This window comes from Anabas testudineus, chromosome 13 (genome assembly GCF_900324465.2).
Source record: "Anabas testudineus chromosome 13, fAnaTes1.2, whole genome shotgun sequence".
NCBI classification, from domain to species: Eukaryota; Metazoa; Chordata; class Actinopteri; order Anabantiformes; family Anabantidae; genus Anabas; species Anabas testudineus.
In genome coordinates this window covers 14,427,329-14,451,889 of record NC_046622.1, presented here as the reverse complement: position 1 = coordinate 14,451,889, position 24,561 = coordinate 14,427,329, and the positions used below count along the sequence as shown (strand labels likewise).

Sequence of the window (24,561 nt, the reverse complement as noted above, 5' to 3'; positions counted from 1 at the left end):
ACTCGAGGATGACAGTCGTTCAGCTCCGGTTTGACTGACGCGCATTTCCCTGTTCGTGCGTCCATGTGGCGCTGGACGTGAAAGTACCGGCTGAGCTCTCTCTCTCTCTCTCTCTCTCTGTGTCTCTCTCTCTCTCTCTCTCTCTCTCTCTGTGTCTCTCTCTCTGTCTCTCTCTCTCTCTGCTCAGTCTATTAGATCCTCTCTCAACAGCTCGAGTATCAGTTACAGCGGAGTGCAGACGGGAGAGAGGCGGACAGAAGGGAGAGGAGAGAAGAGGAGCGAGCGGAGCACACACCCAAACATCTCTCCATCTAACCATCGTCTGTCCTCCTCCACGCCTCCCAGCCCGACAGACAGACACACACACAGACAGACAGACAGACAGACAGGCAGCTCCCTCTCCCTCCTCCTTCAGGTCCCCCCTGACTGACTGCAGCTGTTGGGTTTAACCGGGAGGATGCGCGATGGGACAAGCGTGCGGACACGCGCTCCTCTGCCGTAGCCAACCTCCGTCCTCCGAGATGTAAGTGCGCCTCTGATGATTGTGCATGTGTGACCTGCTCACTTCTCAAACTGAATGACTGTTGAGGGCACATGGCGCCTAGCACTGAGCCAGAATCAGAGCGGTGGTGTAGTAGTGGTGTGAGTGGGACTGCTGGGTGTCAGTATCCCCCCCACCCCACCCCCGACAGTGGCAGAGAGGAGCCCGGGTAAAGTGTGCAGGGGTCTGTCAGCATGAAGCGGGGAACACGCCTCCATCAGTGTGTGTCGCTGCTCCAGATGCTGATCTACAGTTGAGTGACCTTATCTTGCCTTTGGATCCTGGTTGATGGTTTCTACTCTAACAGGCCACTCGTCCTCTGATCGTCCAGTTTGGAGACACCTGTAGTGTCTGGTCCTGAAATTCACTGCTAGTCAGAATGTTTTTAAAGGTCTGAGCAAAACATTTGATCCTAAAAAGCTGGTTGGCCTGAGCCATTGTTGCCTCACCTTCATAAACGGTTTATAAATTATAACCAATAGTCTTATTAAAGGTTCATTAATTATTAACTAATGCTCTATAGATCAGTTTAGAGCCAGCAATGAGTTAAACTTTTCGGGTGCTAGGTTACGGAAAAATCTATTTGAATGATTTAATGATTGAACTCTTTCACCTGGCTGCAGAGCAACTGCACCAAAATCCAATTTTAAACTTTTACATTTAGAAACGTATTAAGTATTTTCTGATTACTTCACAGAATCTTTTATTTTTATCTTTTTTTTTTTTTATCATCAAACCCCCCATCAGAGCGACTTTTCATAACCTGGCAGCCAGAAGTTGTTCTTATGTTAGATATGTTATATAATCCATCTGTAAAGTACAAAACCACGTTTTATTCCCTTTTTAAAACACTACACGCGTTGCCTAAGTGGTATCCCTGTATCACCAAATTTGGAGACATTCAAGGTTTTAGACACACATGAGGATAAATGGTCCTTCTGTGCAGTTTTCTCCCCTGAAACGCCAAAAATGCATCATCGCAGACTTTGAAACAAGGCTGTTTTTCACTGTAAAAGTTCATTCTCGACCCAGAGGCTGTTTTCTTTGGTCATGCAAAGTTGACATTTTGGAGATAAATGGTTTTCACAGGATGGCAAATATGTGCTGTGGATCAAAAGAAGCTGACACAATCATTCAAACGAATATAATGCAATAGCAGCCCGGTGTTGCGCTCTGCAATAGCTCAGCTGAGCTTATAGTGATGTTTATGTTGTGTTGAGGTCATTATTTGCGCTGTTGTATACTGGAGCCCCGCTCTTAGTCATGAGCCTCCACGGCAGCACCTGTCTGGAAAAAAACACGCGCTTCTAAATGTCAGAGCCACACTCTGGCTTCAGCTAAATGTTAGCTAATAAGGTCCTGATATTGTTCCTGGTTCATCAAAGTAAACACACAGCGGCTTCTATTTAATTAAGTGACGCCACCGCTGGTGGTGGTGGTGTTGAGCGAGAGGGATCAAAACATATGGCTGATCAAACAGCATGCTCACACTGTACTGTATGCTGAGAGCTTCCCTCAGGGCAGGTCTTGGTGCCAACACTGTGTTTTTTTAATACTACCAGTCCCCTCCCTCCTCCCATCATAGCTGAATAGCATCATTTGTGGATAATAACATTGTGTTGCCATTACACAGTGATTGCACAAAAGTATTAGTGAAAGCTTCCTCATATCAAGTTTCAAGTGCATCCGTGTCTCAAGGTTAAAAATCCCTGCTAGAGAGTGTTTTGCACTGTTTTTTTTTTTTTTTTAAATCTCCTCCTTCACTACTGGTTAGGATTCAATAAGTAAGTCGTTGTGGGAGAATGGCTTTTATTCACCTCACAGGTGCTTGTCAGGAAAGACAAGCTTAAGCTCGTAACATTGGGCATTTGTTGGCCAATCTTGGAGGAGATAACAAGAGCTGAGGAGGAATAATGAATCTGCCAGGTGGACGTCAAAGATCTCTGACGTACAATTAGTCTCAGTAGCTGGTCTCACCTGCTTCCCTAAAGCTGGAGTCTGTTTGACTTAGAGGCTTTGCATCGGTGATCGGTGAAGGTCATGAAATGTGATGCTATCACAAAATACACAGGAGCTGATGTCACACCAGTACACTCCTATGATTGAGCATTATGCTAAAATAAAACCGTTCAGGCTGAACAGTTCCAGGACAAACATCCACGGCCGCCTGTGTTCTCATCCATAATCAATTTCTTGAATCTGAGACCGCTGGATTGTTGCTTTGAGAGACATTTCTTCATCATGTGAAGTACAGGCCGATCTCTGTAGCTCCTGAAATCACGTTTTCTGTCTAAATGGCTATTCTGCCTTAATTCTTAGTCTTTATGTTGGTGTTTGTGTGTTTGTGTGTTATGAAAAGCCTTCTAAGGAGGACCTGTTTGTATTGAATGCACTTTGTTTGTCGTCTTGCCACCATTTTGGCAGCCAACAGACATCGTGTGTTTGTGTGCTTGTGCATGTAAAAGAGTTTAAGCCTGAAAAATATAGTAATTTACTGGATTGATGCCAGGAAGTCAGGTCTCCCAGCCTCCCGCTGAACACACACACAGAATGCACAGAAGTATTCAGCAGCAGCAGCAGCAGAGTTGAAACCTGACTCCTGATCAGAAAGTGTGTGTGTGTGTGTGTGTGTGACAGAGAGAGGGAAAGGATGCTGACATTGCACTGTGTTATCGTCAGTAATGGGCTCATCAATACTAAAATATTCAGAGAGAGAGAGAGAGGGAGAGAGGGAGAGTGAAAAGAGACAGAGATGGAAAGAGGGAGATGAAGTGAAAGCAGAGAGAAACCATTGTGTGTCACATGTTTGTGTACGACATGTAGAGAATATGTACAGTAGGTTTCAGCAAAGCATTTGGGTTAAAAGCTTTCCATTCAGTGACTTATCCATCTATCCACTGTCATTTACTGTGTGTAGAGTATTGAGAGAAAAGTACGACATGGATACTCAGACTCGTAAATGGTCATTAACTGCTTTATATTCAAATTAACATCTGCAGAGAATACTTTCAATTGAGCCCTAAAAAATAGAAACGGTGCATGTTCATAGTAAAAGAAATCCTGTCTTCTAGTTGAGCTGTAAATTAAGTATGTAATTATTTTTGAGCTTAATGAATGCACCCATTAATTGTCTGCATGAATATTATGAGATGGCTGTCAGAGTCTGAACGCAGGGAAGCTCTAACAGCTGGATAATCCATTCAAAAGACGATCACCTGTGCAAAAAAAAAAAAAAAAAACATTTAAAAGTCCAAGAGTGTGAGAGAAGAGAGACATCCACTATGACTGCCAAGGGGATGTGGGGTAATAAACCTATCACCAAACTTAAAATTCAGTTCCCAACGCTGCCAGTCATCTGCGTAGATCTTTAATAAATTCAGCAGATTTAATCTACTAACGTTGGGATTCTGGGTCTGGCTCTTGATTGAATTCAATGAATCTGAACTGTTATGTTCCTGATTAATACAAAGACTAACTCTGCCTGTGTAGTGAAAGACGCTTTGGAAACGTAGCTGAAAAAGCAGCAGCAGCATCAAATTAACTAGAGAGACTCTCCTGCATTTGATTTGTTTTGGGAACTGGAACCACTTAGCTGTGTTTATCAGTCTAAGTTTGCATGCTGCCTCTGCTGTTTCTATTGTAGGTTCAACACAAGAATAGAAAACCTGGCCAGCTGGTCACTTGTGATGACTGTGTCTCACACCTTATTAGGAAGAGTTATTTTAAAGATGGAGGCTAGAATTACAGTCACACTCACACACTTACATGTTTAAGATCATCTTCATTTCAGCATAAGATGCTCCAGCGGGTGTTTGGGCTAAAGTTTTGGGAAAGTGCAACACACTGTATAATAGTTACAAAGTCTTGCGTGTGCGTGTGTGTGTGTGTGTGTGTGTGTGTGTGGCTAAAAGTGTCACGGTGAAATGAGCCTGACAGCTCCCATGGTTTCCAGCTTTGGCTCCAGCAGCTCCTGTCAGCTTTCTTATCTCTATGGATTGTTGCCACAGACAGGTGTTTTCTGTTTGTGTGCATGTACGCGTGTGTGTGTGTGTGTGTGTGTGTGTGTGTCCTAAGACGGTCTGCGTGTTTACAGCTGTGTGTGTGTATGTGTGGGTACAGTTGTGTTTCTGCCACTCATTCAATAGACAGCCATGACTGTGTTTGAAGGTTTTTGACAGTGGCTACAACTGCTGTGTGTGTGTGTGTGTGTGTGTGTGTGTGTGTGTGTGTGTGTGTGTGTGTGTGTGTGTGAGACCTCTTTGATAGACACTGCAGGTGTCTGTGTGTGTGTGTTTAATGTATACGTGTGGGGGGATAATGGGGGGTAAAGACATGTTTTTACTGACAACCTGGGGACAAAATAGCCGTAAACCTAATAACGTCATACTGCACATGGGATTCGACACCCGCCTTTAGTACCTGTGAAGTTTGGTGTTGAAGATGTTTTCAGACGAACAGACACAAAACCACTTTCACACATGTTAAAAGTTCAGTGTGGCTCTGAATGGGCGCTCCTCTGACGCGGTAGTACCGTCAAGCCTGTGAAGGAACACGCTTGTGTGATTTGTGCGTGATCATTTTGTGCAGGTAAGAGGAATAAAACGGCTTTGTGGTCAATCCCACGACTCTGTTCAGCTGAACATGATTTAATTTTGATGTCGTTTTGCAGCGTGTGTCATTAGTTCTGCTGCCATGATATGTGTTGTTGTCTCTTTTAACCTTTTATTGCTGATATTGCTTAAATTCATCATGTGCTGCTCTGGTGAATCCGCAGTTGTTGTTTTTTTTTTCGGCTGCTGTGGGTTTAGCAGATGTTTTTGCAGTTGTTCTGCTGTAGCTGCAGATGCTTGCTGTTGTGGTTCCATGTCTTTCTCTGTTATTAATACCATTGTTTTGCTGCTATAGATTTAATAGTTTGTTGACCACAGTTATATTGATGTTCTTACAGAAGTTATTATTGTGCCTGTTATTATCGGCGTGGTTGTGCTTGGTCTCCACAGTGGAGTAGCAGAATGTGCTCCATTGCTTCGCTACCTCTTGCTCTGGCTGCAGGGCCTTTTCTTATTGATCAGCTCTATTGATTTACTCACACAGAGATAAAACCACTGACAGGCTGTAAGTGTGGCATTTGGGACATTCAGAGGTTTGTGGAGCTTGTAGTGCTGAATGAAATGACTCGTTCAGCAGCGTACGAACCCGCAAACATCAGAAACATACTGCACACACATACGCAGACATACCGTCACACAGGCATGTGTACACACACTGGAATTGTTTTCACAAAAGACTGATTGTATTTCTGTCTGCAGGACAATATACACTCTCTATTTTAACTTAACTTTATTCTCAGCAGCTATCGCCAAATTGAAACACGGTGATGTTTTTTTTCTGATCACATGGAAACATGGGCAGCTAGTACCTGTCTTTCCTCGCAGTCTGTATATGGCTTTGGTTGTTCAATGGTCTTATTATTGCCAACGCACCAGTTGTCCACTCTCTTCATCACCTTCTTTGTGTTATTGCCTCGTCCACCTGTTTTGCCTTTTTTTTTTTCATACCTTTCTGTTCTGAGTTTCCGCTCAGCTGACAGATATAGAAAGAGGGAGACAGGTGTGACAGAGACAGGACGGGGCAGCTGAGATGACTTGATAGATGAAGGGCAGGTGCTTCATCCAAAGAGTAGTCCAGGTTGCCTGGCAACTAATGGTGTCACAGGTTACCCTTCATATAGAGGTATTATATAGAGGCAGTGTTTTCCTCTCTTGATCTGTCTGTACACAGCACAGTATGGGTCTTATTACACATGAATTAACACCTTTTGTTCTTGTGAGCATGTTTGTTCTTCACTGAATCTGTGTGCGTGTCTGTGTGTGTGTGTGTGTGTGTGTGTGTGTGTGTGTGTGTGTGTCTCTTTTCAAAGACTTTGTGACAGTGCACATTTTTTTTCTTCTGTCATTATTCCTTAGGACATATCTTTACAGGGAACCACTGACAGCTGAGTGCATGGTTGTCAACTAGATTTATCCAAATAGATGTCATATTCGGGATGTATTAGGTTTTTACTAAAATTACTTTTGCAAACACACAATGTGTGATCCAAATGTGAATACAAGGTTAGACTTAACCTTTTAGTAACTTGAAGCAGTAACTTGAGAAGAGGTATAAGTCACTTACATACAGAAACTGTTTGTAAGTGACAATATGCATAATCAACTCATCACGAGACAGAAAAAATAAAACCACACATTTGTGTAAAATGGGGGACATTGGTGTGTATACATAATATTTTTGTGTATAAACACACCTCACATAAATATTTATGGTGCACTGTATGCTAAAACATTCACGACTTACCTCTCTACTGGAGTTTAGTCTTACAAAATTGCAAATTTGCAGTACATAAAACATGGAAATTAGAGTAGTAGCCACTGGCCCAAACAATATTACCATAATGCAAAAGGGCATACATCAGAGAAATATTAAGTTATATAAAGTTAATCTTTTTTTTTTTTATTTAGTCTTTTTTCTACAAACAAAACCAGCATGTGTTTTTCTTAGTTCAAATTCAAAGTGTAAGATTCATGTTCCATCTGCAGACAACCTCCCATAATCCTTTAATATACCTCCTGCCCTTTCCTGAAAATATTATGCTTTTTTACATATTTAATGAGAGCTTATTTATTAGAAACCACCATGCTGCTCTAACTAATTTCTCTATTAGTTGAATATTTTTTATCAAAATATGTGCACCTCCATGTGATGGTTTGCTGCTAGTACCAAGATAATACTCAATATTGAATTATAATCAGGTAGGAAGAGAAAATCTATGCAGGAAATAATAATGGTCTTAAAATAGTCCCTTCATATACGACACAGCTCAGATAAACGCAGATTGTCGCTTTCCATCACTCATATAGAGTACGTAACCACATCAGTGTATGAACTGTCACAATGTGATAAACACAATATAGTAATTAATTTTATTACTGTTTTGCTATATTTTTTAGACCTAATGATATTATTTTAATTATCTTGATTGATAGTAAAAAATGTAATGGTTAGTTGCAGCATTAATTTTAGTCATATCGATTAGTGCTGGCTTTATTGTCGCAAGGTATATATTTTATTTTCTAAGACCTCTTTTTTACTAGTTAAACATTTAATATTTGTATGTAATTTTACCTATGTTTACCCAGTCCTGCTCCTCAGCTCTCAGAGTCCAGCTGCTTTTCATTCTCACCATTTAATACAGACTAATTTTCACTTGGGACACCGGGTGATTGCTCTTCACCACGGCTCGAATAGAACCAGCAGGGTGACTGTGCTCCCCACTGCTTGTTTTACTAGATATGCCAAGTACATTAGAGAGCAAGACCTGAGCTAACAGTATGCAACCTTTTCTGCAGTTTTTAGAATCTACTGTATTAGCATGAGACACCACAGTGTCCACTAGTAGTAATATTAGATTTCTTTGTCTGCCACTGTGTTGTTTTAATTGTGTGGCGAAAGTGGGACAGAATGCAATCTTAAAAATCCAGTTACATTAAAATACAATTAAAGAAGGACTGAAGAGGAGACAGCACATCTAACATCCTTACTTCCTCACTCAGGCAGATTGACACAGTCTGATTTCAAAAACGTGGTCGCCTGCAGAAAGACTGCAGAGATCACGGTGGCCGATCACAAACAGCCAATACTGCGAAGTTGATGTTTGGAGTGGGTTGTTGGCAATATGACAATGAATGTGATTTGACAGTAAAATTAGCTTCTGAATTTGGTCCTACAGTTTGATAAGTTAAAAAAAAACTCGTCTAGTATTGATCCTTGATGAAACCCATAAATAAAAAGACCCCTGACAAGATGAATAAAACTAACCAGAGAAACATAAATATAAAGCATATTCATCGATAAACATGATATAAACTGAATTAAAACTTACACCAGCAACTGCTAATATGTAGGAAATATCATTTGGAGTAATACTTGGAAAAGCTGTTTAGTGTTTTAGGTAGAAAACTTCAGGAAGTGCACTCAGTGAATGGTGACGAGCTGCGGACAGACCCACAGAGCTCGGATCATAACATCTGCACCGGGGTGAGTCAAACAACTGTGGGAGGCCAAAGACATCAGGAACTCCTTTCACAGAAAACTGGTGCTTTAAAAACATGTGATGGACATTACGTAAACTCTTATCCAACTATGTATACAACACTGTCACAGAGTACTCACTCATTTCCACAACACAGTCCAGATACAGATGAATAGAAATGTTAAGTGCTTGTGCTAAAGGCTTTTGAATGGCACAGCAGAGTATTATAAATCAAGTGACTGTAATCGAACTGTGTCGTAGACTGGACGCGTTTAAGTACATTTGTAGGAATATATTCACTTACACGTGTGTAATCACTTCAGCCAGCAGGAGCTGAACACTTCTAAAAGTCAAAGAACGACTGCGAGCAGGTGCCAGAAACAGAGGTAAACCTCTACTGTGAGGGACAATAGAGCTGCATTAGGTCATGTTCTGGACGTGCAGGCAGAGAAGTATGTTTACACATAATCTTCAAGTCACGTGAATGGATACTGTGCTTTCAGTAGGGTGTATTACATCCAATAAATAAAATTACTTAAAGCAACCGTGAGGGTTGTTAAACTCCTACAAAACAGTTTAAATAACCACTGTGCACTTGTTTTTAGCAGCACTATCACCATTATTATTGCTTTATTGATGGCAGTGCTAATATGTTGACTATTGGATGGACATCCATTAAGTTTAAAGACTTAAGTATCTCTTTATGAGTGGTCTTTCTTTATAATTACAGTTCAACCTAACCACTTTGCACAGTCTGCAATTCATTCAGTGCTTTTGGCTTGGAGGGACTTTTTCATACTTCTCTGAGCTGTTGGAGGAAGTCCAGTCTTCTGCATGTTTGCACTGCAGGAACTGAGAATGACCACATTTCTTAGAGCACAGTTTTGAGTGACTATCTAGGTTTAGCTCCAGCTTTGGGGGGTAGGTACTCTCCCAGCACAAGAAGAACCATGAGACATAGATAGATAGATATAGAGCGCTGTCATTAATGTATCACTCAGAACACTGCTGTGCTTGAGTCCAGCCTGTGCCAGTGTAAGGCGCGATGTGTTTATGTGTTAGGTACCCGTGTCTAGATTAGACGCCTTTCCACATCTTAGACGACTCAGACTTTTGACAGGGACTAAAAACCTCACAGTTTAGTGCACATGCACGTAGAGACAGAACACACAGGCTGTTCTTGATTCTTACTCGTTTCCCAGTCGAGACACACATGTTCATGAACCGACAGAAGCACACACCGAGACTCTTATATGTCTTGACAGCAGGGCAGCAAAATGAGCATAAACTCTAATTAAGAACTTGAGATTCACACTGCAGGAGAGTGTTTGCATTTGTGTCTGTCAGCGCTCGCGCGCACGTGTGTGTGTGTGTCTCTGTGTGTAGCTGGTGTCTGCCTCCGTGTGTTATCGTTTAGCAGTAAAAGAGTTTCGGAGATGGAAATTGTTGGTGGGGTGGCTCCTCAGCATGTAATTAGCATATCATAGAGCTGTTGCTTTAACAGCCAATCAAACTGAGGAAATACAGTCTGAATGCTAATGATTTCCACGCCATCCTGCCAAACTGTTTCACAGCTCTTCTGCAAGACTTTCAAACAATTAGGTGTGTGTGTGTGTGTGTGTGTGTGCGTGTGTGTGCAGCTGGCTGTCTGGCAAATTCCTTTTTCATTCTACTTACATCTGTCAGTATGTCTCTCTCCATTTTCTTCTGTGTCATCAACGACCCCAACTAGTCACCTTTCGCACTTTCCCATCATGCATAGTCTACACACATGCACACAACGAGACGCACACATAGACAGTCATAATTGCCTAGAGGCACATCTTCTCTCTGTCTATCCCGTTCTGCCCTGTATGTTTTTTTTTTCTCTTCTATTGGGAAAAAAAGTCCTTTCAAGTCAAGTTGAGCACAAAAAAAAAAGAACAATTTTTCCTGCCAGCAGGGGGTAAAGAAGGGATGTATGTGTTGGTCGTGCATGCCTGTGTACTGTGCATGTGCACGAACACATGTACTGTGCACATGTCTTTGGATTCGTGCTTCCTGCTCCAGCTTTGTTTTTCATCCGATGGAGCTTCCAGGTGTGCATGTGTGGTCTCCAGGTGCGTCGTCCTTATTAACATCAAAGTCAACACGGTGAGAGTTTGTGCATCTTTCATAGCACTAACCTGCGTGTTGTTCGGCGAGGCGTGAGAGTTTAAGTCTTTGATGGACCCATTGCACCTTTTTAAAGTCTACTTTGAGAAGCCTTCTAATAGTGGAGTGGATTGATGTCTCAGGGAGGGCACACTTGCTTTCATCTCTTTTGTCTTTTTTTTCCATTTCTCTGCCATAATCTGTTTTTTTTTTGTTGCCTCTCTCACTTTGCATCTACATCGCTCTGTTTATCCCCGTCTTCTTCGCTGACCGTCTCTTTCATCCTCATCTTTGCCTTTTGATGAGAGGTTGTGTGCAGCAGCATCGCCTGTTTTCTCCGTGGTGAGATTGCATCGAGGCAGAGCTTGTGTGGTGCCTAACTAGGCAGTCTGGAAGCTACTTTGATGTCACCAACAATTTGAAGTCAGTAATGAGGAGGTGGATTTAGTTCAGACTGGTGCCGGCCTTCTTTGAAACACAGTTCCGCCTTGTGCTGATAGTGTTTGTGATGTGTTGACTTCTTATTTTCTACCACGCAGCTGCTCATACCACTTGCTTGGTCTGACTGACAGGCTCACATTCAGAAAACAGTTTTCTGGGCTGCAATGGAAGGAGGAAGCCTGAAGGTTGAACAAGAACATTGTTTCCACAAAACCTCATAGTCTGCTGTGCTCAGAACAGCTGCACTTAATGAAACCAAACTGAAAAGGGAACAGGCTATATGCACCTCCAGCTGTTGATTTTACATTTTAAATTGGGGAGATGCTCTGCTTTGTACATCTCTTACTTCATACTCCTCCATATGCAGATGGTTATAGCAAGGGGAGCACAGTTGGTCTGCATCCCTCACTGTGAGCAAGACATCAGCATAATTTGTCGACTTTTGGGCCAAATGCCGTGTTTGTCTGTGAAACAAATCCGAGTTGACACTTTTATCAAAAGAAATTTACTACAGCACCCAAACCATTAACTTGTAAATTAAACAACAAATGACTGTAATTTCCACTGCAGTGCACACATTTGAAGATCAGACTTCAAAAAGAAAACATAACATTATTTAGCAGACAAAAGTCTGTGGTGCTTGTGCGGGCTGCTGTTTCATAGATTCCTTGATATCAGATTTTAGAGGTTTTGATGTTTCCCTATAGAAGTTTTCAAAACTCAGTCCAGCACTGGAAAAAAAGGAAGGGGGACAGTCAGGGTGAAGAGTTTGGAAAGGAGACAGACATGTGGACTTGAGTAACAGGCTCAGATGTGTGTTTAATCAAGACTAAAGCAACTCTCTACCGCTTCCCCTGTTCTCATTATTGTTATTCCTGCACTTTTTTTTTTTCAGTTTTTCCTCCCTTGTTTTTCTTATTCTTCATGCTGTATTGAAGTTGGGTACATCGTATTAGATACAGGCCATCAAAACGAAGTCTTCTGTGTTTTCTCGTGTCTTTTGTCTCCAGTATCTCCTTTCACCTCCTCTGTCCTTTTGTTTTTAATCTCACTGCTTGCTAACAGCATGTTACGCCTCTTCTTTTAGTCACAACTTTGCTTTATGAGACAATTTCTTAGTTTTATAAATGCGGGGGATAAAAGTTCATCCTGTCCCTGCAACCACTCCTGTCTTCTGCAGCTCACAGTAAATAATCTGATAGGATTTTGTTAATATATATTAATAGAAATATTGAAAAACATGCACAAATCAAGTGCAGATTACAGTATGTGCCGCTTTTAAAAGTAAAAACACTTTTTGGCTTCTTTTGAAAATCAATGCTACAGTTAATTAGCTCTACTAATAATGAATACAAAGTTCTGTTGAAGTCTTTTATTGTGCATGAAGCACGTTGTACACAGGCGCATACGCATGTGAGAATACACTTCTTCTGATGCCTTTTTCTGCTGGTCTGCTGATTCTGATACATAATACATTACAACAGAGACCAAGTGGGTTTACCTCCTCCCTCTGTCTCTATTCTCTCTCTCATCCCACGTTCCCTCACTCTCCCTCACCTGCTCCCACTCCCAGCAGTGATGTTATCCTCCCCCCTCGGTCCCTGTCTCTCACCACCTTTCTCTTTCCATTTTGTTATGTGTTACTGTATTGTTAGGTCCCAGCTGTAATTTATTCATAGAGGTACACCGGCAGGCCTCCTCCAAAAATGGAAGGACAGATGGTGGACAACAGGGAGCTAATGTGAGATGTGACGGATGTTAGGCAGTTAAGTTTTGATATTTGGAGGTCTAAAACTACAGTGTGCAAAAATAAATCACACCTATTAATGAATGTTGCTTCCCCGACGTCCCAAACCACAGAGGAAGTGTTTACAAAATTACTTTATTGTTCAAGTCCCAGCAGTCGAAAAAGGCTGAAATGTCAACCAGATTGTCTCAGATCTAAGTTTAGGGATGTCATGTTCTGTCTTTGCTCCATGGCAGCACTTTGCAGAATTAATTTTCCTTTTGTGGTTACCTCTCAGTGTCTAGTGCAACATGAGGGAATTAGCTGAACTAGTAAGAAACTAGGTTAATAAAGTACTTAAAGACTGAACATAAGTGAAAACAAAGATGTAGCAGTGGTTAGGAATCACTTGAAGAGCGCTAACAGAAGGCGCTGTCCTTGAAAAACAGCCCATGCAGTTTACTATTAATGCAGTGTTGCACTGACAAACAGATGGGGAAGAGCATTATCTGTGAAAATTGACAGTGTGAAGGAGATCACATGCAAACGGCTCCGTGGACGACTTCCAAGAAGAACATCGTTACTCACAAAACGGCGCAGACAAGTGAACAGAGCAGCTGAAAAGAAGAATCTGTGAACAGCAATAAAGCATCTTAAGACGTGGGATCGTTCACGTTCGTGGAGCGGTCATAGTAGGTGACTGAACACAAGCTAAAACACGGCCGATGCTTGATCACAGATTCACGGATGAACCTCAACAAGAGCAAAGGCAAATGTGCAAAGTGTTAAAACAACTCTCACTATTGAAAAGCCAACTGACTTTTATTATTGCTCTATTTACAGTTTTTCTTTATTTTGTAATTAGTCAAACATGTATTATTTTCAAATTAATTGGCTTTCTTGTACTTTGGCATTGGACAAAAACTAATGAAAGTGTATTTGTGCATTATCTGCAATGCACCTGCTAAACCTGCTTATTTTTCCTTTGGTTCGAGACTTATTTAAGAGTTGGAATAAAAGCCCACAGACGGATAATGAATATTTGTGCCCTGCATTCAAAGGTAAAATGTGTAACGTGGGTGCAGAAGCTCTTTTGTAAACTTGGACACACTCGCTGCTTGAGGCGTCAATATGTGGAGCTTTGATGGTGTTTTTATTGTATTGTACTGTGTCTGCTCTTGTTGAGTCGACCCTGACCACTACAATCTTACATAATCTGCTTTCACCATTACATTGTGGAGACAATGCAATCACTGGCTGGATGACGTTTAGAGGCACAGTCTCTTCTGAAGTCCTTGTGAACTAACATTCAGCAGCAACACTTTACGTTACATTATCTGTGAACGTTTTACTCGTGTGAAATGTGTTTCATAAAAGGGTAATTCTAGGAAAAGGGGTTTCTGTATCCTCACAACATGAATCTCTGTCATCCAGGTCATTGTTGTCCTAAAATGTGCTGTTCACCGGCAACTGGATTCGGTTTGACATTTTTTTAAGGCATTTCACCTTTCATCCAAGAACGAGATTAAAATGATTAAGGTCTTCTAGACTAATACTTAATACCACAGCTTAACATACTGTCGTTGTCCTGAGAAAACATCCATTATTTTATAAAGTGTGTCTAAGCTGCAAAACAGATTTTTTATTTTTTAATATATATTTTTTTAGTTTTGTCTTGCACCCCAGGACCACATCATACCCCAGACTGTTATATGTCAAACACGGACAACAAATAAAGAAATCACATTATCCACTTAGTTACATTTGTTTGTCGTCAGTTTGACTTATGGTTGGCTGCGTTTTACTAGTCGTAGTAGTGTGAAGCAGAAGGACTATTTCTATGTTTGAGGTGCCTTCATACAGACATCTGGCAGCAAATCTGAATGTGATATTGCTGCTTAATGGTTGCAATAATGCATTAAATGTGATGTGGAAAGGGTGGTGTTTGTAGTAGCTGATGGCGATGCCAGATGACTATTGCAGGATATTGTCCAATGACCACCATTTTGCCCAGTGAGCTGCCAAATTGTTTCCTGTCGATGTGTGTGTTTATCTCGTGAAGCCAGCTGCTAGGTGTGTCTTCCATTAGCTTCCCAACAGGAAGGACACACTGACTCATTATAAAAAATAAAAAAAAAAGAGAGAGGAGATGAACCTTACTGACCAACAACAGAACATTACAGTCGACTCTCACTCTTCCAGAACCTGTCACCGTCCACCCAGCACTGGTGCTGGATTCATGGGCTTTGTCTTTTTGTGCAGGTCCAGACTTATTTCACCGTAGCACTGACATGTAATCAGGTTAACATTTATTCTGCTTACACTCCTCTGCCTCCACCTCAGTTTTTATGTGTTTTAGATGGTTCAAGAGTTCATGTCCTTTGAGTTTGGACTTACAGTAGTTTACTGTAGATTAGAATACTTTTGGGAGGCAGTGGAAATAAGTTGCACAGTAAATCTCTGTTTTTTGTGCAAGCCAACAATTGCATATTTACACTCAGCAGTGCAACATAATAATTTAAGTTGACTTTCTGATCACCCGGTCAAACCAATGGGTTGAAAACAACAATGCTAATGTTCTGAAGTGGCCGAGTCAGAGCCTAGACCTCAATCCAATTGAGAATTTGTGGCTTAAAAAGTGCTTTTCACTCACAGTCCCCATGCAATCTGATGGAGTTTGAGCAGTTCTGCAAAGAAGAATAAAGGGAAAAAACTGTTTAGTGTCTAGATGTACAAAGCTGATTGAGACCTGTCGACATGTCAAAACTATAGTATAGTAAGCTACTAACTACTGACTTGAGGGAGGAGAATACTTTAGATTATTTGGTAAAGTTTTGCTCCTCTATCACTTACTGCTAAAAATATTTCAGAAGGAACCATATTATGCAATGAATAATATATGAAGTGAAGTGATCAGTGAATTTTAATTTAATGATCAAGTTTTATGATTTGGGGAGATGCTGTCATCACTGATTTATGATGCTTTCTTTCCTCTCTTTATCTCTCTCGCTCCCCTGTCCATAATTCCATGACAGCTATTAATAATGAATGACTCTGACTGTGTAAAATGCCAGACCCTTGCAAATCACTGAACTGTCCCTTTTAGAAAGCTAATGTTGACAAATGACCTGGAGTATAATGCATTTGCGCACACTATTAACCTCTGAAATGTCATTGTATTTGTGTGTTTGTGTGTGTGTGTGAGACAGTGAGAGATTTTGTTTATTTGTGTGTGTGGTGCTGTGTATAAAATGTTATTAGGGAGCTTTATGGTCTGCTATTAACCATCATTGACCTTCATTATATTTCAGTCTTGTCATTCCAGGCGCTTTTTCTTTAAAATGCCGTCACGTATCAGTGATAATGTCAGAGGCTGGAGCTCCTCCATACACTACGGCAAAAAGTCATGGGCAGACTGTGTCTCTCTGTCTCTCATGCACACTAAGAGCCTTCCACGTTCACGGACGCTGTTGTACAGTGAGTCAAGCGGGAAGATAAGAGGAGTAAGCCGCTGCACTCGTAGATGGAGAGGTCTAATTGAAGAGTCTAATTGGCTGCTTAACTACAGATTTTATTACACAGACAAACATACACACACACACACACTCCGGCCTCGGGCAGCTTTTTCCTTTTGTCACTGTTAATGAATAGTACAGTGTTAGAGAGATAAAGCTAAACTGGACTCATTAAATTGCACCTGTGTGTTTAAGATTGCATTTTGTGTGGGAGTGAGTCACAGACTGTAGAACTGTGTGTGTGTGTGTTTGTGTGTGTGTGTGTGTGTGTGTGTGTGTGTCTACAGGTTGCTGAGCTGCTTAATTACCTTGCCATGGAAAATCATGTTAGCACTGTAAGGGGTACTGGATTAAATGTCACCATATCCATGCATATAAGAACAAGTGTGTGTGTGTGTGTGTGTGTGTGTGCGTGTGTGTGCGTGTGCATGCTCCCTTTTTTTGTGCGTGTTGGCGCCTCCATGTACAGAAAAGCTTTTGCGTGTGACTGTGTGGTTATGATCCACTCTGTCAATTCTGGTAGCCCTCATCTCACACTTTCTCTCCTCATGTCTCTTTGGGAGCTCTCCTCGCTGCTCCATTTACTTTACTACACTATCTGAGCGAGTGTGTGCGTACCTGTTTGTGTTTGTGAAAGATTATTGTGTGGGTGTTATCTGCCTTGTTTTATTGTTATGGAGTTGCTTATTAAACTTGCTTATGACCCTTCTCCCTTCCCTCCCTCCCCTGATGGTCTGTCTTGTATTGTCTCTTCCTTTTTACCTCCTGTTCATTCTGCCTCTTCACCTCTTTTTATTTTCCTTCTCTTTATTTGATTTGATCGAATAAAGTCAGGTCTGTTTTTAGATCTCTCTCTCTTATTCCTCCACTTCCATATCTATCTGTTTGCCCTCTTACTCTCTTGCTCTTGCAGTCTCATAAACAAGATTATATAACATCTATGAATTTTGAAGGTCATTAGCTCACAACAAAACAAGTTATTAATGATAATTAGCAGTCGTAATGCACATTCCAGCTTGTTCACATTTAAATCAGTTCTATTTTTTCCAAGCATCCTCAGTGTTGCATAAGCAAAAAAGCTTGCCCAACAAATTAAATACACATCATCACTTGGGGACTCAAAGGTCTTGGGTTAATCCAAATTTAAATGAAGCTGAAATTATGTCTGCTGTCCTAATGATGTCACCAGTGAAACACAACACTGATGCTAACAGGTGGCCATCAATGTTTCATCACCGGCCTGTGTGAATGTGTCGCACTGCAGCTTTACTCCCTGTCTCATTTAATCACTAATTTAACTAACAGATAAAGTCGCTTTGTTGTCAGAGAACATAAAGCAGCATGAGTTTAAACTTTTTGTGAGCACAGAACATAACAATTGATAGATTGATAATAGATTGATTGATAATAATTAATCATTATTCCTCATTAGTTTTCACTTTACACTGTGTAACTTTCTTGTATACTTCCTATAAGAACTCAAAATCCAACATTGCATGTCTGTTCAAACACTTTACCTACAGTACTTTCTCTTTTTACGGTGTTCTAAATTGAAGTTTTTGGCTTTAACCCAGACGTGTGTGTGTATGTTTATAAATGTGACACAAACATATCATATATGTATGTAAATTTATCCGTGTGTGTAAATACACAGGCATTGCTATCTTATCTGCAGTGTCACACAGGAACTGAACCAACAGAGAACCGGAAGCCTTATCGCTTCAAACACCAGCACGCTGTTTACTCAAGCGCACACACACAAACACCTCTCCTTTCCTTTCAAGTGTATTTATTCAGCTTAATAGAAGAACGCGTGACGTTTACTGTATGATGTGTACATGTGCGTTTGGCTGTGTCTGCATTGTCAACGAAGTGAGAAGAGGCAGAGTAATAATAGTACAGTATACATTTAAAGACAAAATTATTTGTCCCCAAGGAACGGCACAGGGAACCTTGTTTTGGGTGCATGGGATCCAAGATTACTTTCACATTTTGTAGCATAACGTAAAGGATTCTGCTGCCAGTTCAGCTGTTGATTCGCCAGTGGTCTTCCAGCAACACAATAACTTAAAGCATACTTCCAAGTTGGCCCAAACCTTTTCAAGGACAGCAAAATGAAGGTCCCTGGAGTGACCCTGTCAGAGTCCAGATCTTCGGTCCTCTTGAGAATCCGTGGCAAGAGCTCAAAGTTCATTTCCAAGCTTGGAAACCACACACTTTGATGAGCCGGAACAATTTGCCAATGGCCAAATGGGCTAGGAGCCCTCAAGCACCATGTGCCAACCAGTTAGTAAAAACCATAAGAGGTTGTTGTCAGTTGTGAGTCAGAAGGTTAGACTATTGATGGAGGGCTGAAACATTTTTGCATAGTCATTTTTGTTTAGTAAAATATCTTAATCAAACATAGAGATTTTGTCTTTGTTCTTTCTTTAAATAATTCAACTACAAACACTTTTGATAAAGGCCATTTAGAAACATTAAGAGTTTTGTTTGATTTCATAAATGAGGGCTTAATAATTTGGTCTTTAACTGTATATAGGCAGTTCATGCATGTAATTGTTTTAAGGTCAGCGTCAATGTGTGGCGGCGTAATTGCAGCTTTGAGTAAGAGGGTTGGTGTATGTTTTTACTGTACATTTACATGTACATAAATATCTGCTGGGCTTAAGGGTCTGTTTAGGTAATTTGTGTAAAGCTGATGTATAAGGAAAGTCAGTTGGGGGAAGAGATGGACTGCTCATACAGAGAAAAATCACACATTTGTCCACTATGGTTTACTATGATGCCAAAATGAAGGAATTAAGAAAAGCTAAAGCTAAAGTTATTGTAGCTAAAAGGCAGACAATGGTATCCTCTAAGTCATATGTCAAAATAACATAGTGTATGTCTTTTGTATTGACATTGTTTTGTTATCTTGGAGACAGATTGCTCAATCATTACATGTTGCTGTGTATGATTATGGGTATTCACAGGATGAGCTGCAGAAAGAAAATGAGGGAGAACCTGTGGGGACCATGTTAAGTATTACAGATATGTTTACAGAGTGACTGCATAAAAAGAGGAATAGACAGACTGCTGTTTAGGATACTGGTCTTCTAGTAAGTGATTAAAAACCCAACCAATTGTGTCCTTAGCAAAGATTACATTGTGTGAGTGCACAGGGAGCCAGTGTGACTTAAAACTAGGAATCAACATAAAAGTAATGATGTTGGTAAAACAGATAAATATTTAATGTATCAGATTTGTGCAACATACATATTAATGTGGAGTAAATGGACTACAGCTGGTGCAGACGGTCGACACACAGCCAGTGGTCAAATATAGTGGCAAGAAAAAGCATGTGATATAATATATGTGACTCTTTATTTAAAAATTAGCTTTTTTGAGTTCATTATTCAAAGGGTTCAACTTTTTCCACCAGTATTATAAGGTTTTTAATGGTTGTTCTAAATAAAGACATGAAGTTTTTTGTGTTATTCCTTTAGGCACAATATATTTGTTAATAATCTTGACTTAGATGAAGATCAGATAATATTTTATGACAAATTAATGCAGAAAATCACAAAATTACAAGAGGTTCACATACTTTTTCTTGCCACTGCAGATACCGTACCCAGCATACCGCACTTTTCCCATTGACCCACCCATAACAGTGATTGTTATTTGAATGGACCTTCAAACAGGGCATGTCTGTTATCAGTCCAGAACACGTGTATCATTGTGGTGTTTTTAAATATTTACCAATTGCACTAATTTGCATTGTTACACCATAGCTCCAATGCCAATATCCATCCTACAGTGTTGAAACGTAAATAGAAGTGAAACCGTAGCACTAAACTCTAAGAGTTAGTTATCTGCTCTGTGGAGAGGTGCTGTTGATGCCTGCTTTGAGATCAGACTATCACCAGCACAAAGGTTTTTAATGAAGGCTACCCAGATTCTAACCAGTGAGAGAATTTAATTGATTCCTGCAAGGTTTGCAGCTTCTTTATTTATTGGTATTTGAAATTGACTACTACCTTAAGTCCTGTGCAGGTTGTGGTGGTGTTGCAGATGGTAGAAGAACATGGTGGAGCAGGGAGAGGGAGGGCTGGTCGTAGTCTCAGTAGTTTACTCAGTGACGAGGAACAGAAGCTGTAACATTTGATACACTTCATTGCAGGACAATAAGTAGTAAGACATCTTTTACAGAATCCAATATTAACACTAACCTAGTTGAGGTCTGATCGGCTGGATGAACTCATAATACACCTCTGCATGTGCAGGACCTATAAGAAACACACCATAATGAAAAGAGTGAATAGTTTCAAAATTCACAACCTGTTCAGTTTTTTATGTTGCTTTACAAATGATCTGTGTGTCGGCTTCCTGTGGCAGTGCTAATATATGTGACGTTTTAGACGGTCACAAAAACTCATAGGGAGGAGGTTCATGTTTTCAGGTACACGTTATGGGACTTGATGACACCTGGAACAATATAAAAATGACAATGATCTTTCCCTAATGGCTATGACCTTTCCACAACCAAATTGTTTTAGTCGCCCAAACTTTTCATAAGGGTGACACATAAGTCATTTATGGGCCAAAGTTGGCTAAGCGGGTATCAGCACATGCCACAAAACTGAAACATCCCTGGTTCAAGTCAGGATGTGGGAATGTTTGTTGTATGTCATTCCTTCTCTGTGCAAAAAACTCACATGTGTTTCTTGTTTCTAAAATTTAATGCTGGGTTATAGTAAACTTCACTGCAAATATCTGACATATACACTTTCAGTGTTGCAAACATTGTACTGCTGTGTCTGTCTGACATGACCCGACATTCAGTGGAGCTGGATTTTAGGCCCATTTAGCCACACCTCTCAGTCAGACATCAAAGATATGAGTGGTCTCTTGGCGTTAAGCCCGACAAGAGGTCATTATTAATGTGCTGTTGTATTGATGAAAATGGCGTTTCATCCTTATTAGAAAGTCTCTGTACAGTGAAGGGCAGAGAGTGAATTTAAAGTCACAGTGTTTTGCTAATCCAGCCATGATTTGTGTTTGGACGTCTGCCTTCATTTATCTCTACTGAAGTCAAGGTGTGTACAGGAGCGTGTCAGAGCTGCCGCTTCATGTTTGCTTTCACTTATTCCTCTGTGTGCATTAATGTAAGTCGCTGCGGATAAGAGTGTCAGCTAAATAATTAAACAGTAAATGTACATGTGACAGTGGGGAGGTGGGTGAGGGGATTAAGGGGTGGGAGTCACAAGAAAGGGGGAGAGAGAGAGAGTGAAGAAGAGAGGAAAAACGGGACGAGAGAGCGAGGGAGGGAAGAGAAAAGATAAGAGAGAGAGGAGAGAGGAAGAAGAAACTCACAAGAATTCTTTATCAGCCTGTTCACAGACACCACACAAACTAAAATTCAGATGCACACACATTTACATATCAGTTTACACGTGCACACAGTTTTCAAATACACTCAGCTCAAAACCAATTTCATCTCATTTGCAGAGTGATAGTTTACTGTTTACAGCGGTGTCAGAAGTAGACCCCATGATCCCTTTTTAATATTTAACTTAAAAAGAAAAGTTGTCAACATTTTAATATTGGTAACACAGTGATAACTTAGCCAATAATTTTCACTCTCATGCTTCTGCAGCAATTAGTTTTCTTCATATCATATTTGACACACTATACAGCTGTGTTTAAGTTATTTTCATGATGACGAACATAAGGTGAAATGTATTTTGGAGAAATTGACCATTTTCTCTTTTGCCCAAAGGGGTAAACGGGAAAATGTTTGAGTGAAAGCAAAATAAATGTAAAAGGATGTCAGGCTGCAAGCCGAGACTTGAGAGCGCACAAGGGCAGTTTTATCATTGAAAAACAAGTTTTGTGAGCAACCTAGCCAGAACTGTGATTATTCTGAACCTTCAAAATGTGAGCGAGCAGCACTTTCTTTTCTTACTATCAGCAAAGTTACACAGTCTCAAATTTGGCAGTCTAATCACTTGTATGCAAATCAAACTAAGAGCAGAACCAAATCCATTGGATTTGACACGCCTCAGACTGTCATTCTGTGCCGTACGTCTGCTGCGACTGCTTTGCAGTGTCATCCGGCAGCTGCAGGTTTTACACTGATCCTAACACTTGTGTCAGACAAATGTTCTTCAATATGTAGCTACATTGACTTCTATCAAAAAAAAAAATGTTGAAGGAATGACAAGCTACACATGGTGACCCTGTGAATCCTGGTAGGACATCACATTTGTTTTATCATCTGAGAATTTGTTCTGTGTTTTTCTCCTAAGGTTCCTGCAGAGTTTTCTCTCTCTGGAGACTTGTCTTTGTACTGTACCTGTCAGTCCACCCGTGGGAAAGCAAAGGCTAACCCATCATGTGTCTTAGCAGTAGCAGGCTGATGAAACTGGAACAGCGTCAGTACACCTATAGATATGGTTTATACATACATGTGGTTCCTACTGGTCGTTTACATTGTCCTTGAAAACTCTGCACATGATTCAGTAGACCTCAATAGTGGTTCAGTGATAAAGGATCAGTATGTTGTTCTAGATTATTTCAAAAACTAAAATCAATAGTGAATTGCATTTGCTCAGTGAAGGATCTGGAATCCAGAACATTGCAGCTCATCTTTCTGGGCCATAGTCACCGATGCTCAATGTCGTACTGCGTCTTTCTTCCTCATGAAAAATGTGACAGGGTGCTAAAGGCTGTCGTCGCTTTCTGCTTGATACTTTTCTGTGGAAATCCATTTCAGAGACTGTAAAATCTTTGCAACACTTTGACTGAAACAAAAAAATAACATGCACTGCAATAATGTGTGTTAAAATTTCAAACATCTGCAGCAAAGTTTGTTTCTCAGTTTCCTCTCCTGTAAAAATGTTTCTTTTAGAGAAAGTAGAAATATTATTAATTATCGGTTTATTTCACACTTTTTAATGTTTTACTACTATATATAGCAGAATGTTTAAACCATCTTTCTGTCACATACTTATTAGCTATTTATCTGTCAAGAAGTTGCAAATAACTAATAATAAAATAAATAATTTTTTTTTTGCAATATTACAGTGAAAACTGTCAAATTATGCATCACAGTTGTAACACACTGCAGTGTATTGCATTTTAGCACGACTGGCTAAACATATCACAGTAACAGTAAATTGCTAATTGGGTGCTTTTATTCTAATATCATGCTTTGCATTGCATCTGTCCTTTTCAAATTGTCTTGCATCAATTCTCTGCCAGCTCAGGTGGGACATTTGCCTCCATCACTACATCTTAGTGTAGCTCCAGACTACTGGTACTAGTCGAAGATGGAGGCAGTAGAAGAAAGGGTAACAAGCGAAAGGCAGGCTGAAAGGTGCTCCATGGAAAGTTGGAAGAGTGTAGAGTTTGGAAAGCAGAGAGGGAGATGAAGGAACGGGACTTCACGATGGGAAGGAAGAAAACTGAGAGTAAGAGGATCAGATCAAGAAATAAAATGAGAAGGTGGGTGAGACCGCCGGGAGATAGAGGAGGAATTCAGGAGAGAATGAAGTCTGTTTTTTACCAGGAGGAAAAGAGGAGGTTGTTATGACCACGTTACCATGGTGACAGCAGGTTTCTAGTGCTGCTTTCTCATTCCCTTGATCACTGACTGTGATAAAGATGAAGGTGTCTGCATGCGTGTGCGCGTGTTCGGGGGAAGGGTTGTGCGTTTTTTTCGTGTGTCATTGTGTGTGTTCCTTTGTGCCTGTGTATCACAGACAGGGAGGAATGAGAGTGAAGTAAAGGCTGACCTTTGTATCATAATGACGTGTGCTGTAAATTTGTATGGTTTGCATCAGTGCATCCTCATTGTGTGTGTATGGGTGGCAGCGTAATGATCTTGTCGTTCCGTATATATGACCATTATGTTGATAATGGCACTGCTTCCTATGTTTCCCTATGATTGTTTACTGTGTAGATCTATGATCTTGTATGTGTTTGTGTTTTCCTGTGGTGTGTTTGTGTGTCTGTGTGTGATAGAGCAATTGGGTGTTTTTCTGGAAACAGGTGTTGGGAGCGGAGACGAGAGAGATATTGAAGAGGGTCACAAATGATAGAAACAAATCATTTTATGGCAACCCTATCAAAA

At 40.5% G+C, this 24,561-nt stretch overlaps 1 protein-coding gene across 1 annotated transcript in view; it reads left to right on the top strand.

The window, feature by feature from the left end:
• The first annotated feature begins 294 nt into the window (after positions 1-294).
• LOC113172803 (cGMP-dependent 3',5'-cyclic phosphodiesterase) overlaps positions 295-24,561 on the top strand; it is a 176,236-nt gene continuing 151,969 nt past the window's right edge. Inside the window, exon 1 of the mRNA XM_026375835.2 lies at positions 295-523. Within this exon, the coding sequence (XP_026231620.1) occupies positions 465-523 (59 nt within the window). The 5' untranslated portion in view covers positions 295-464. The remainder of the gene's footprint in view (positions 524-24,561) is intronic.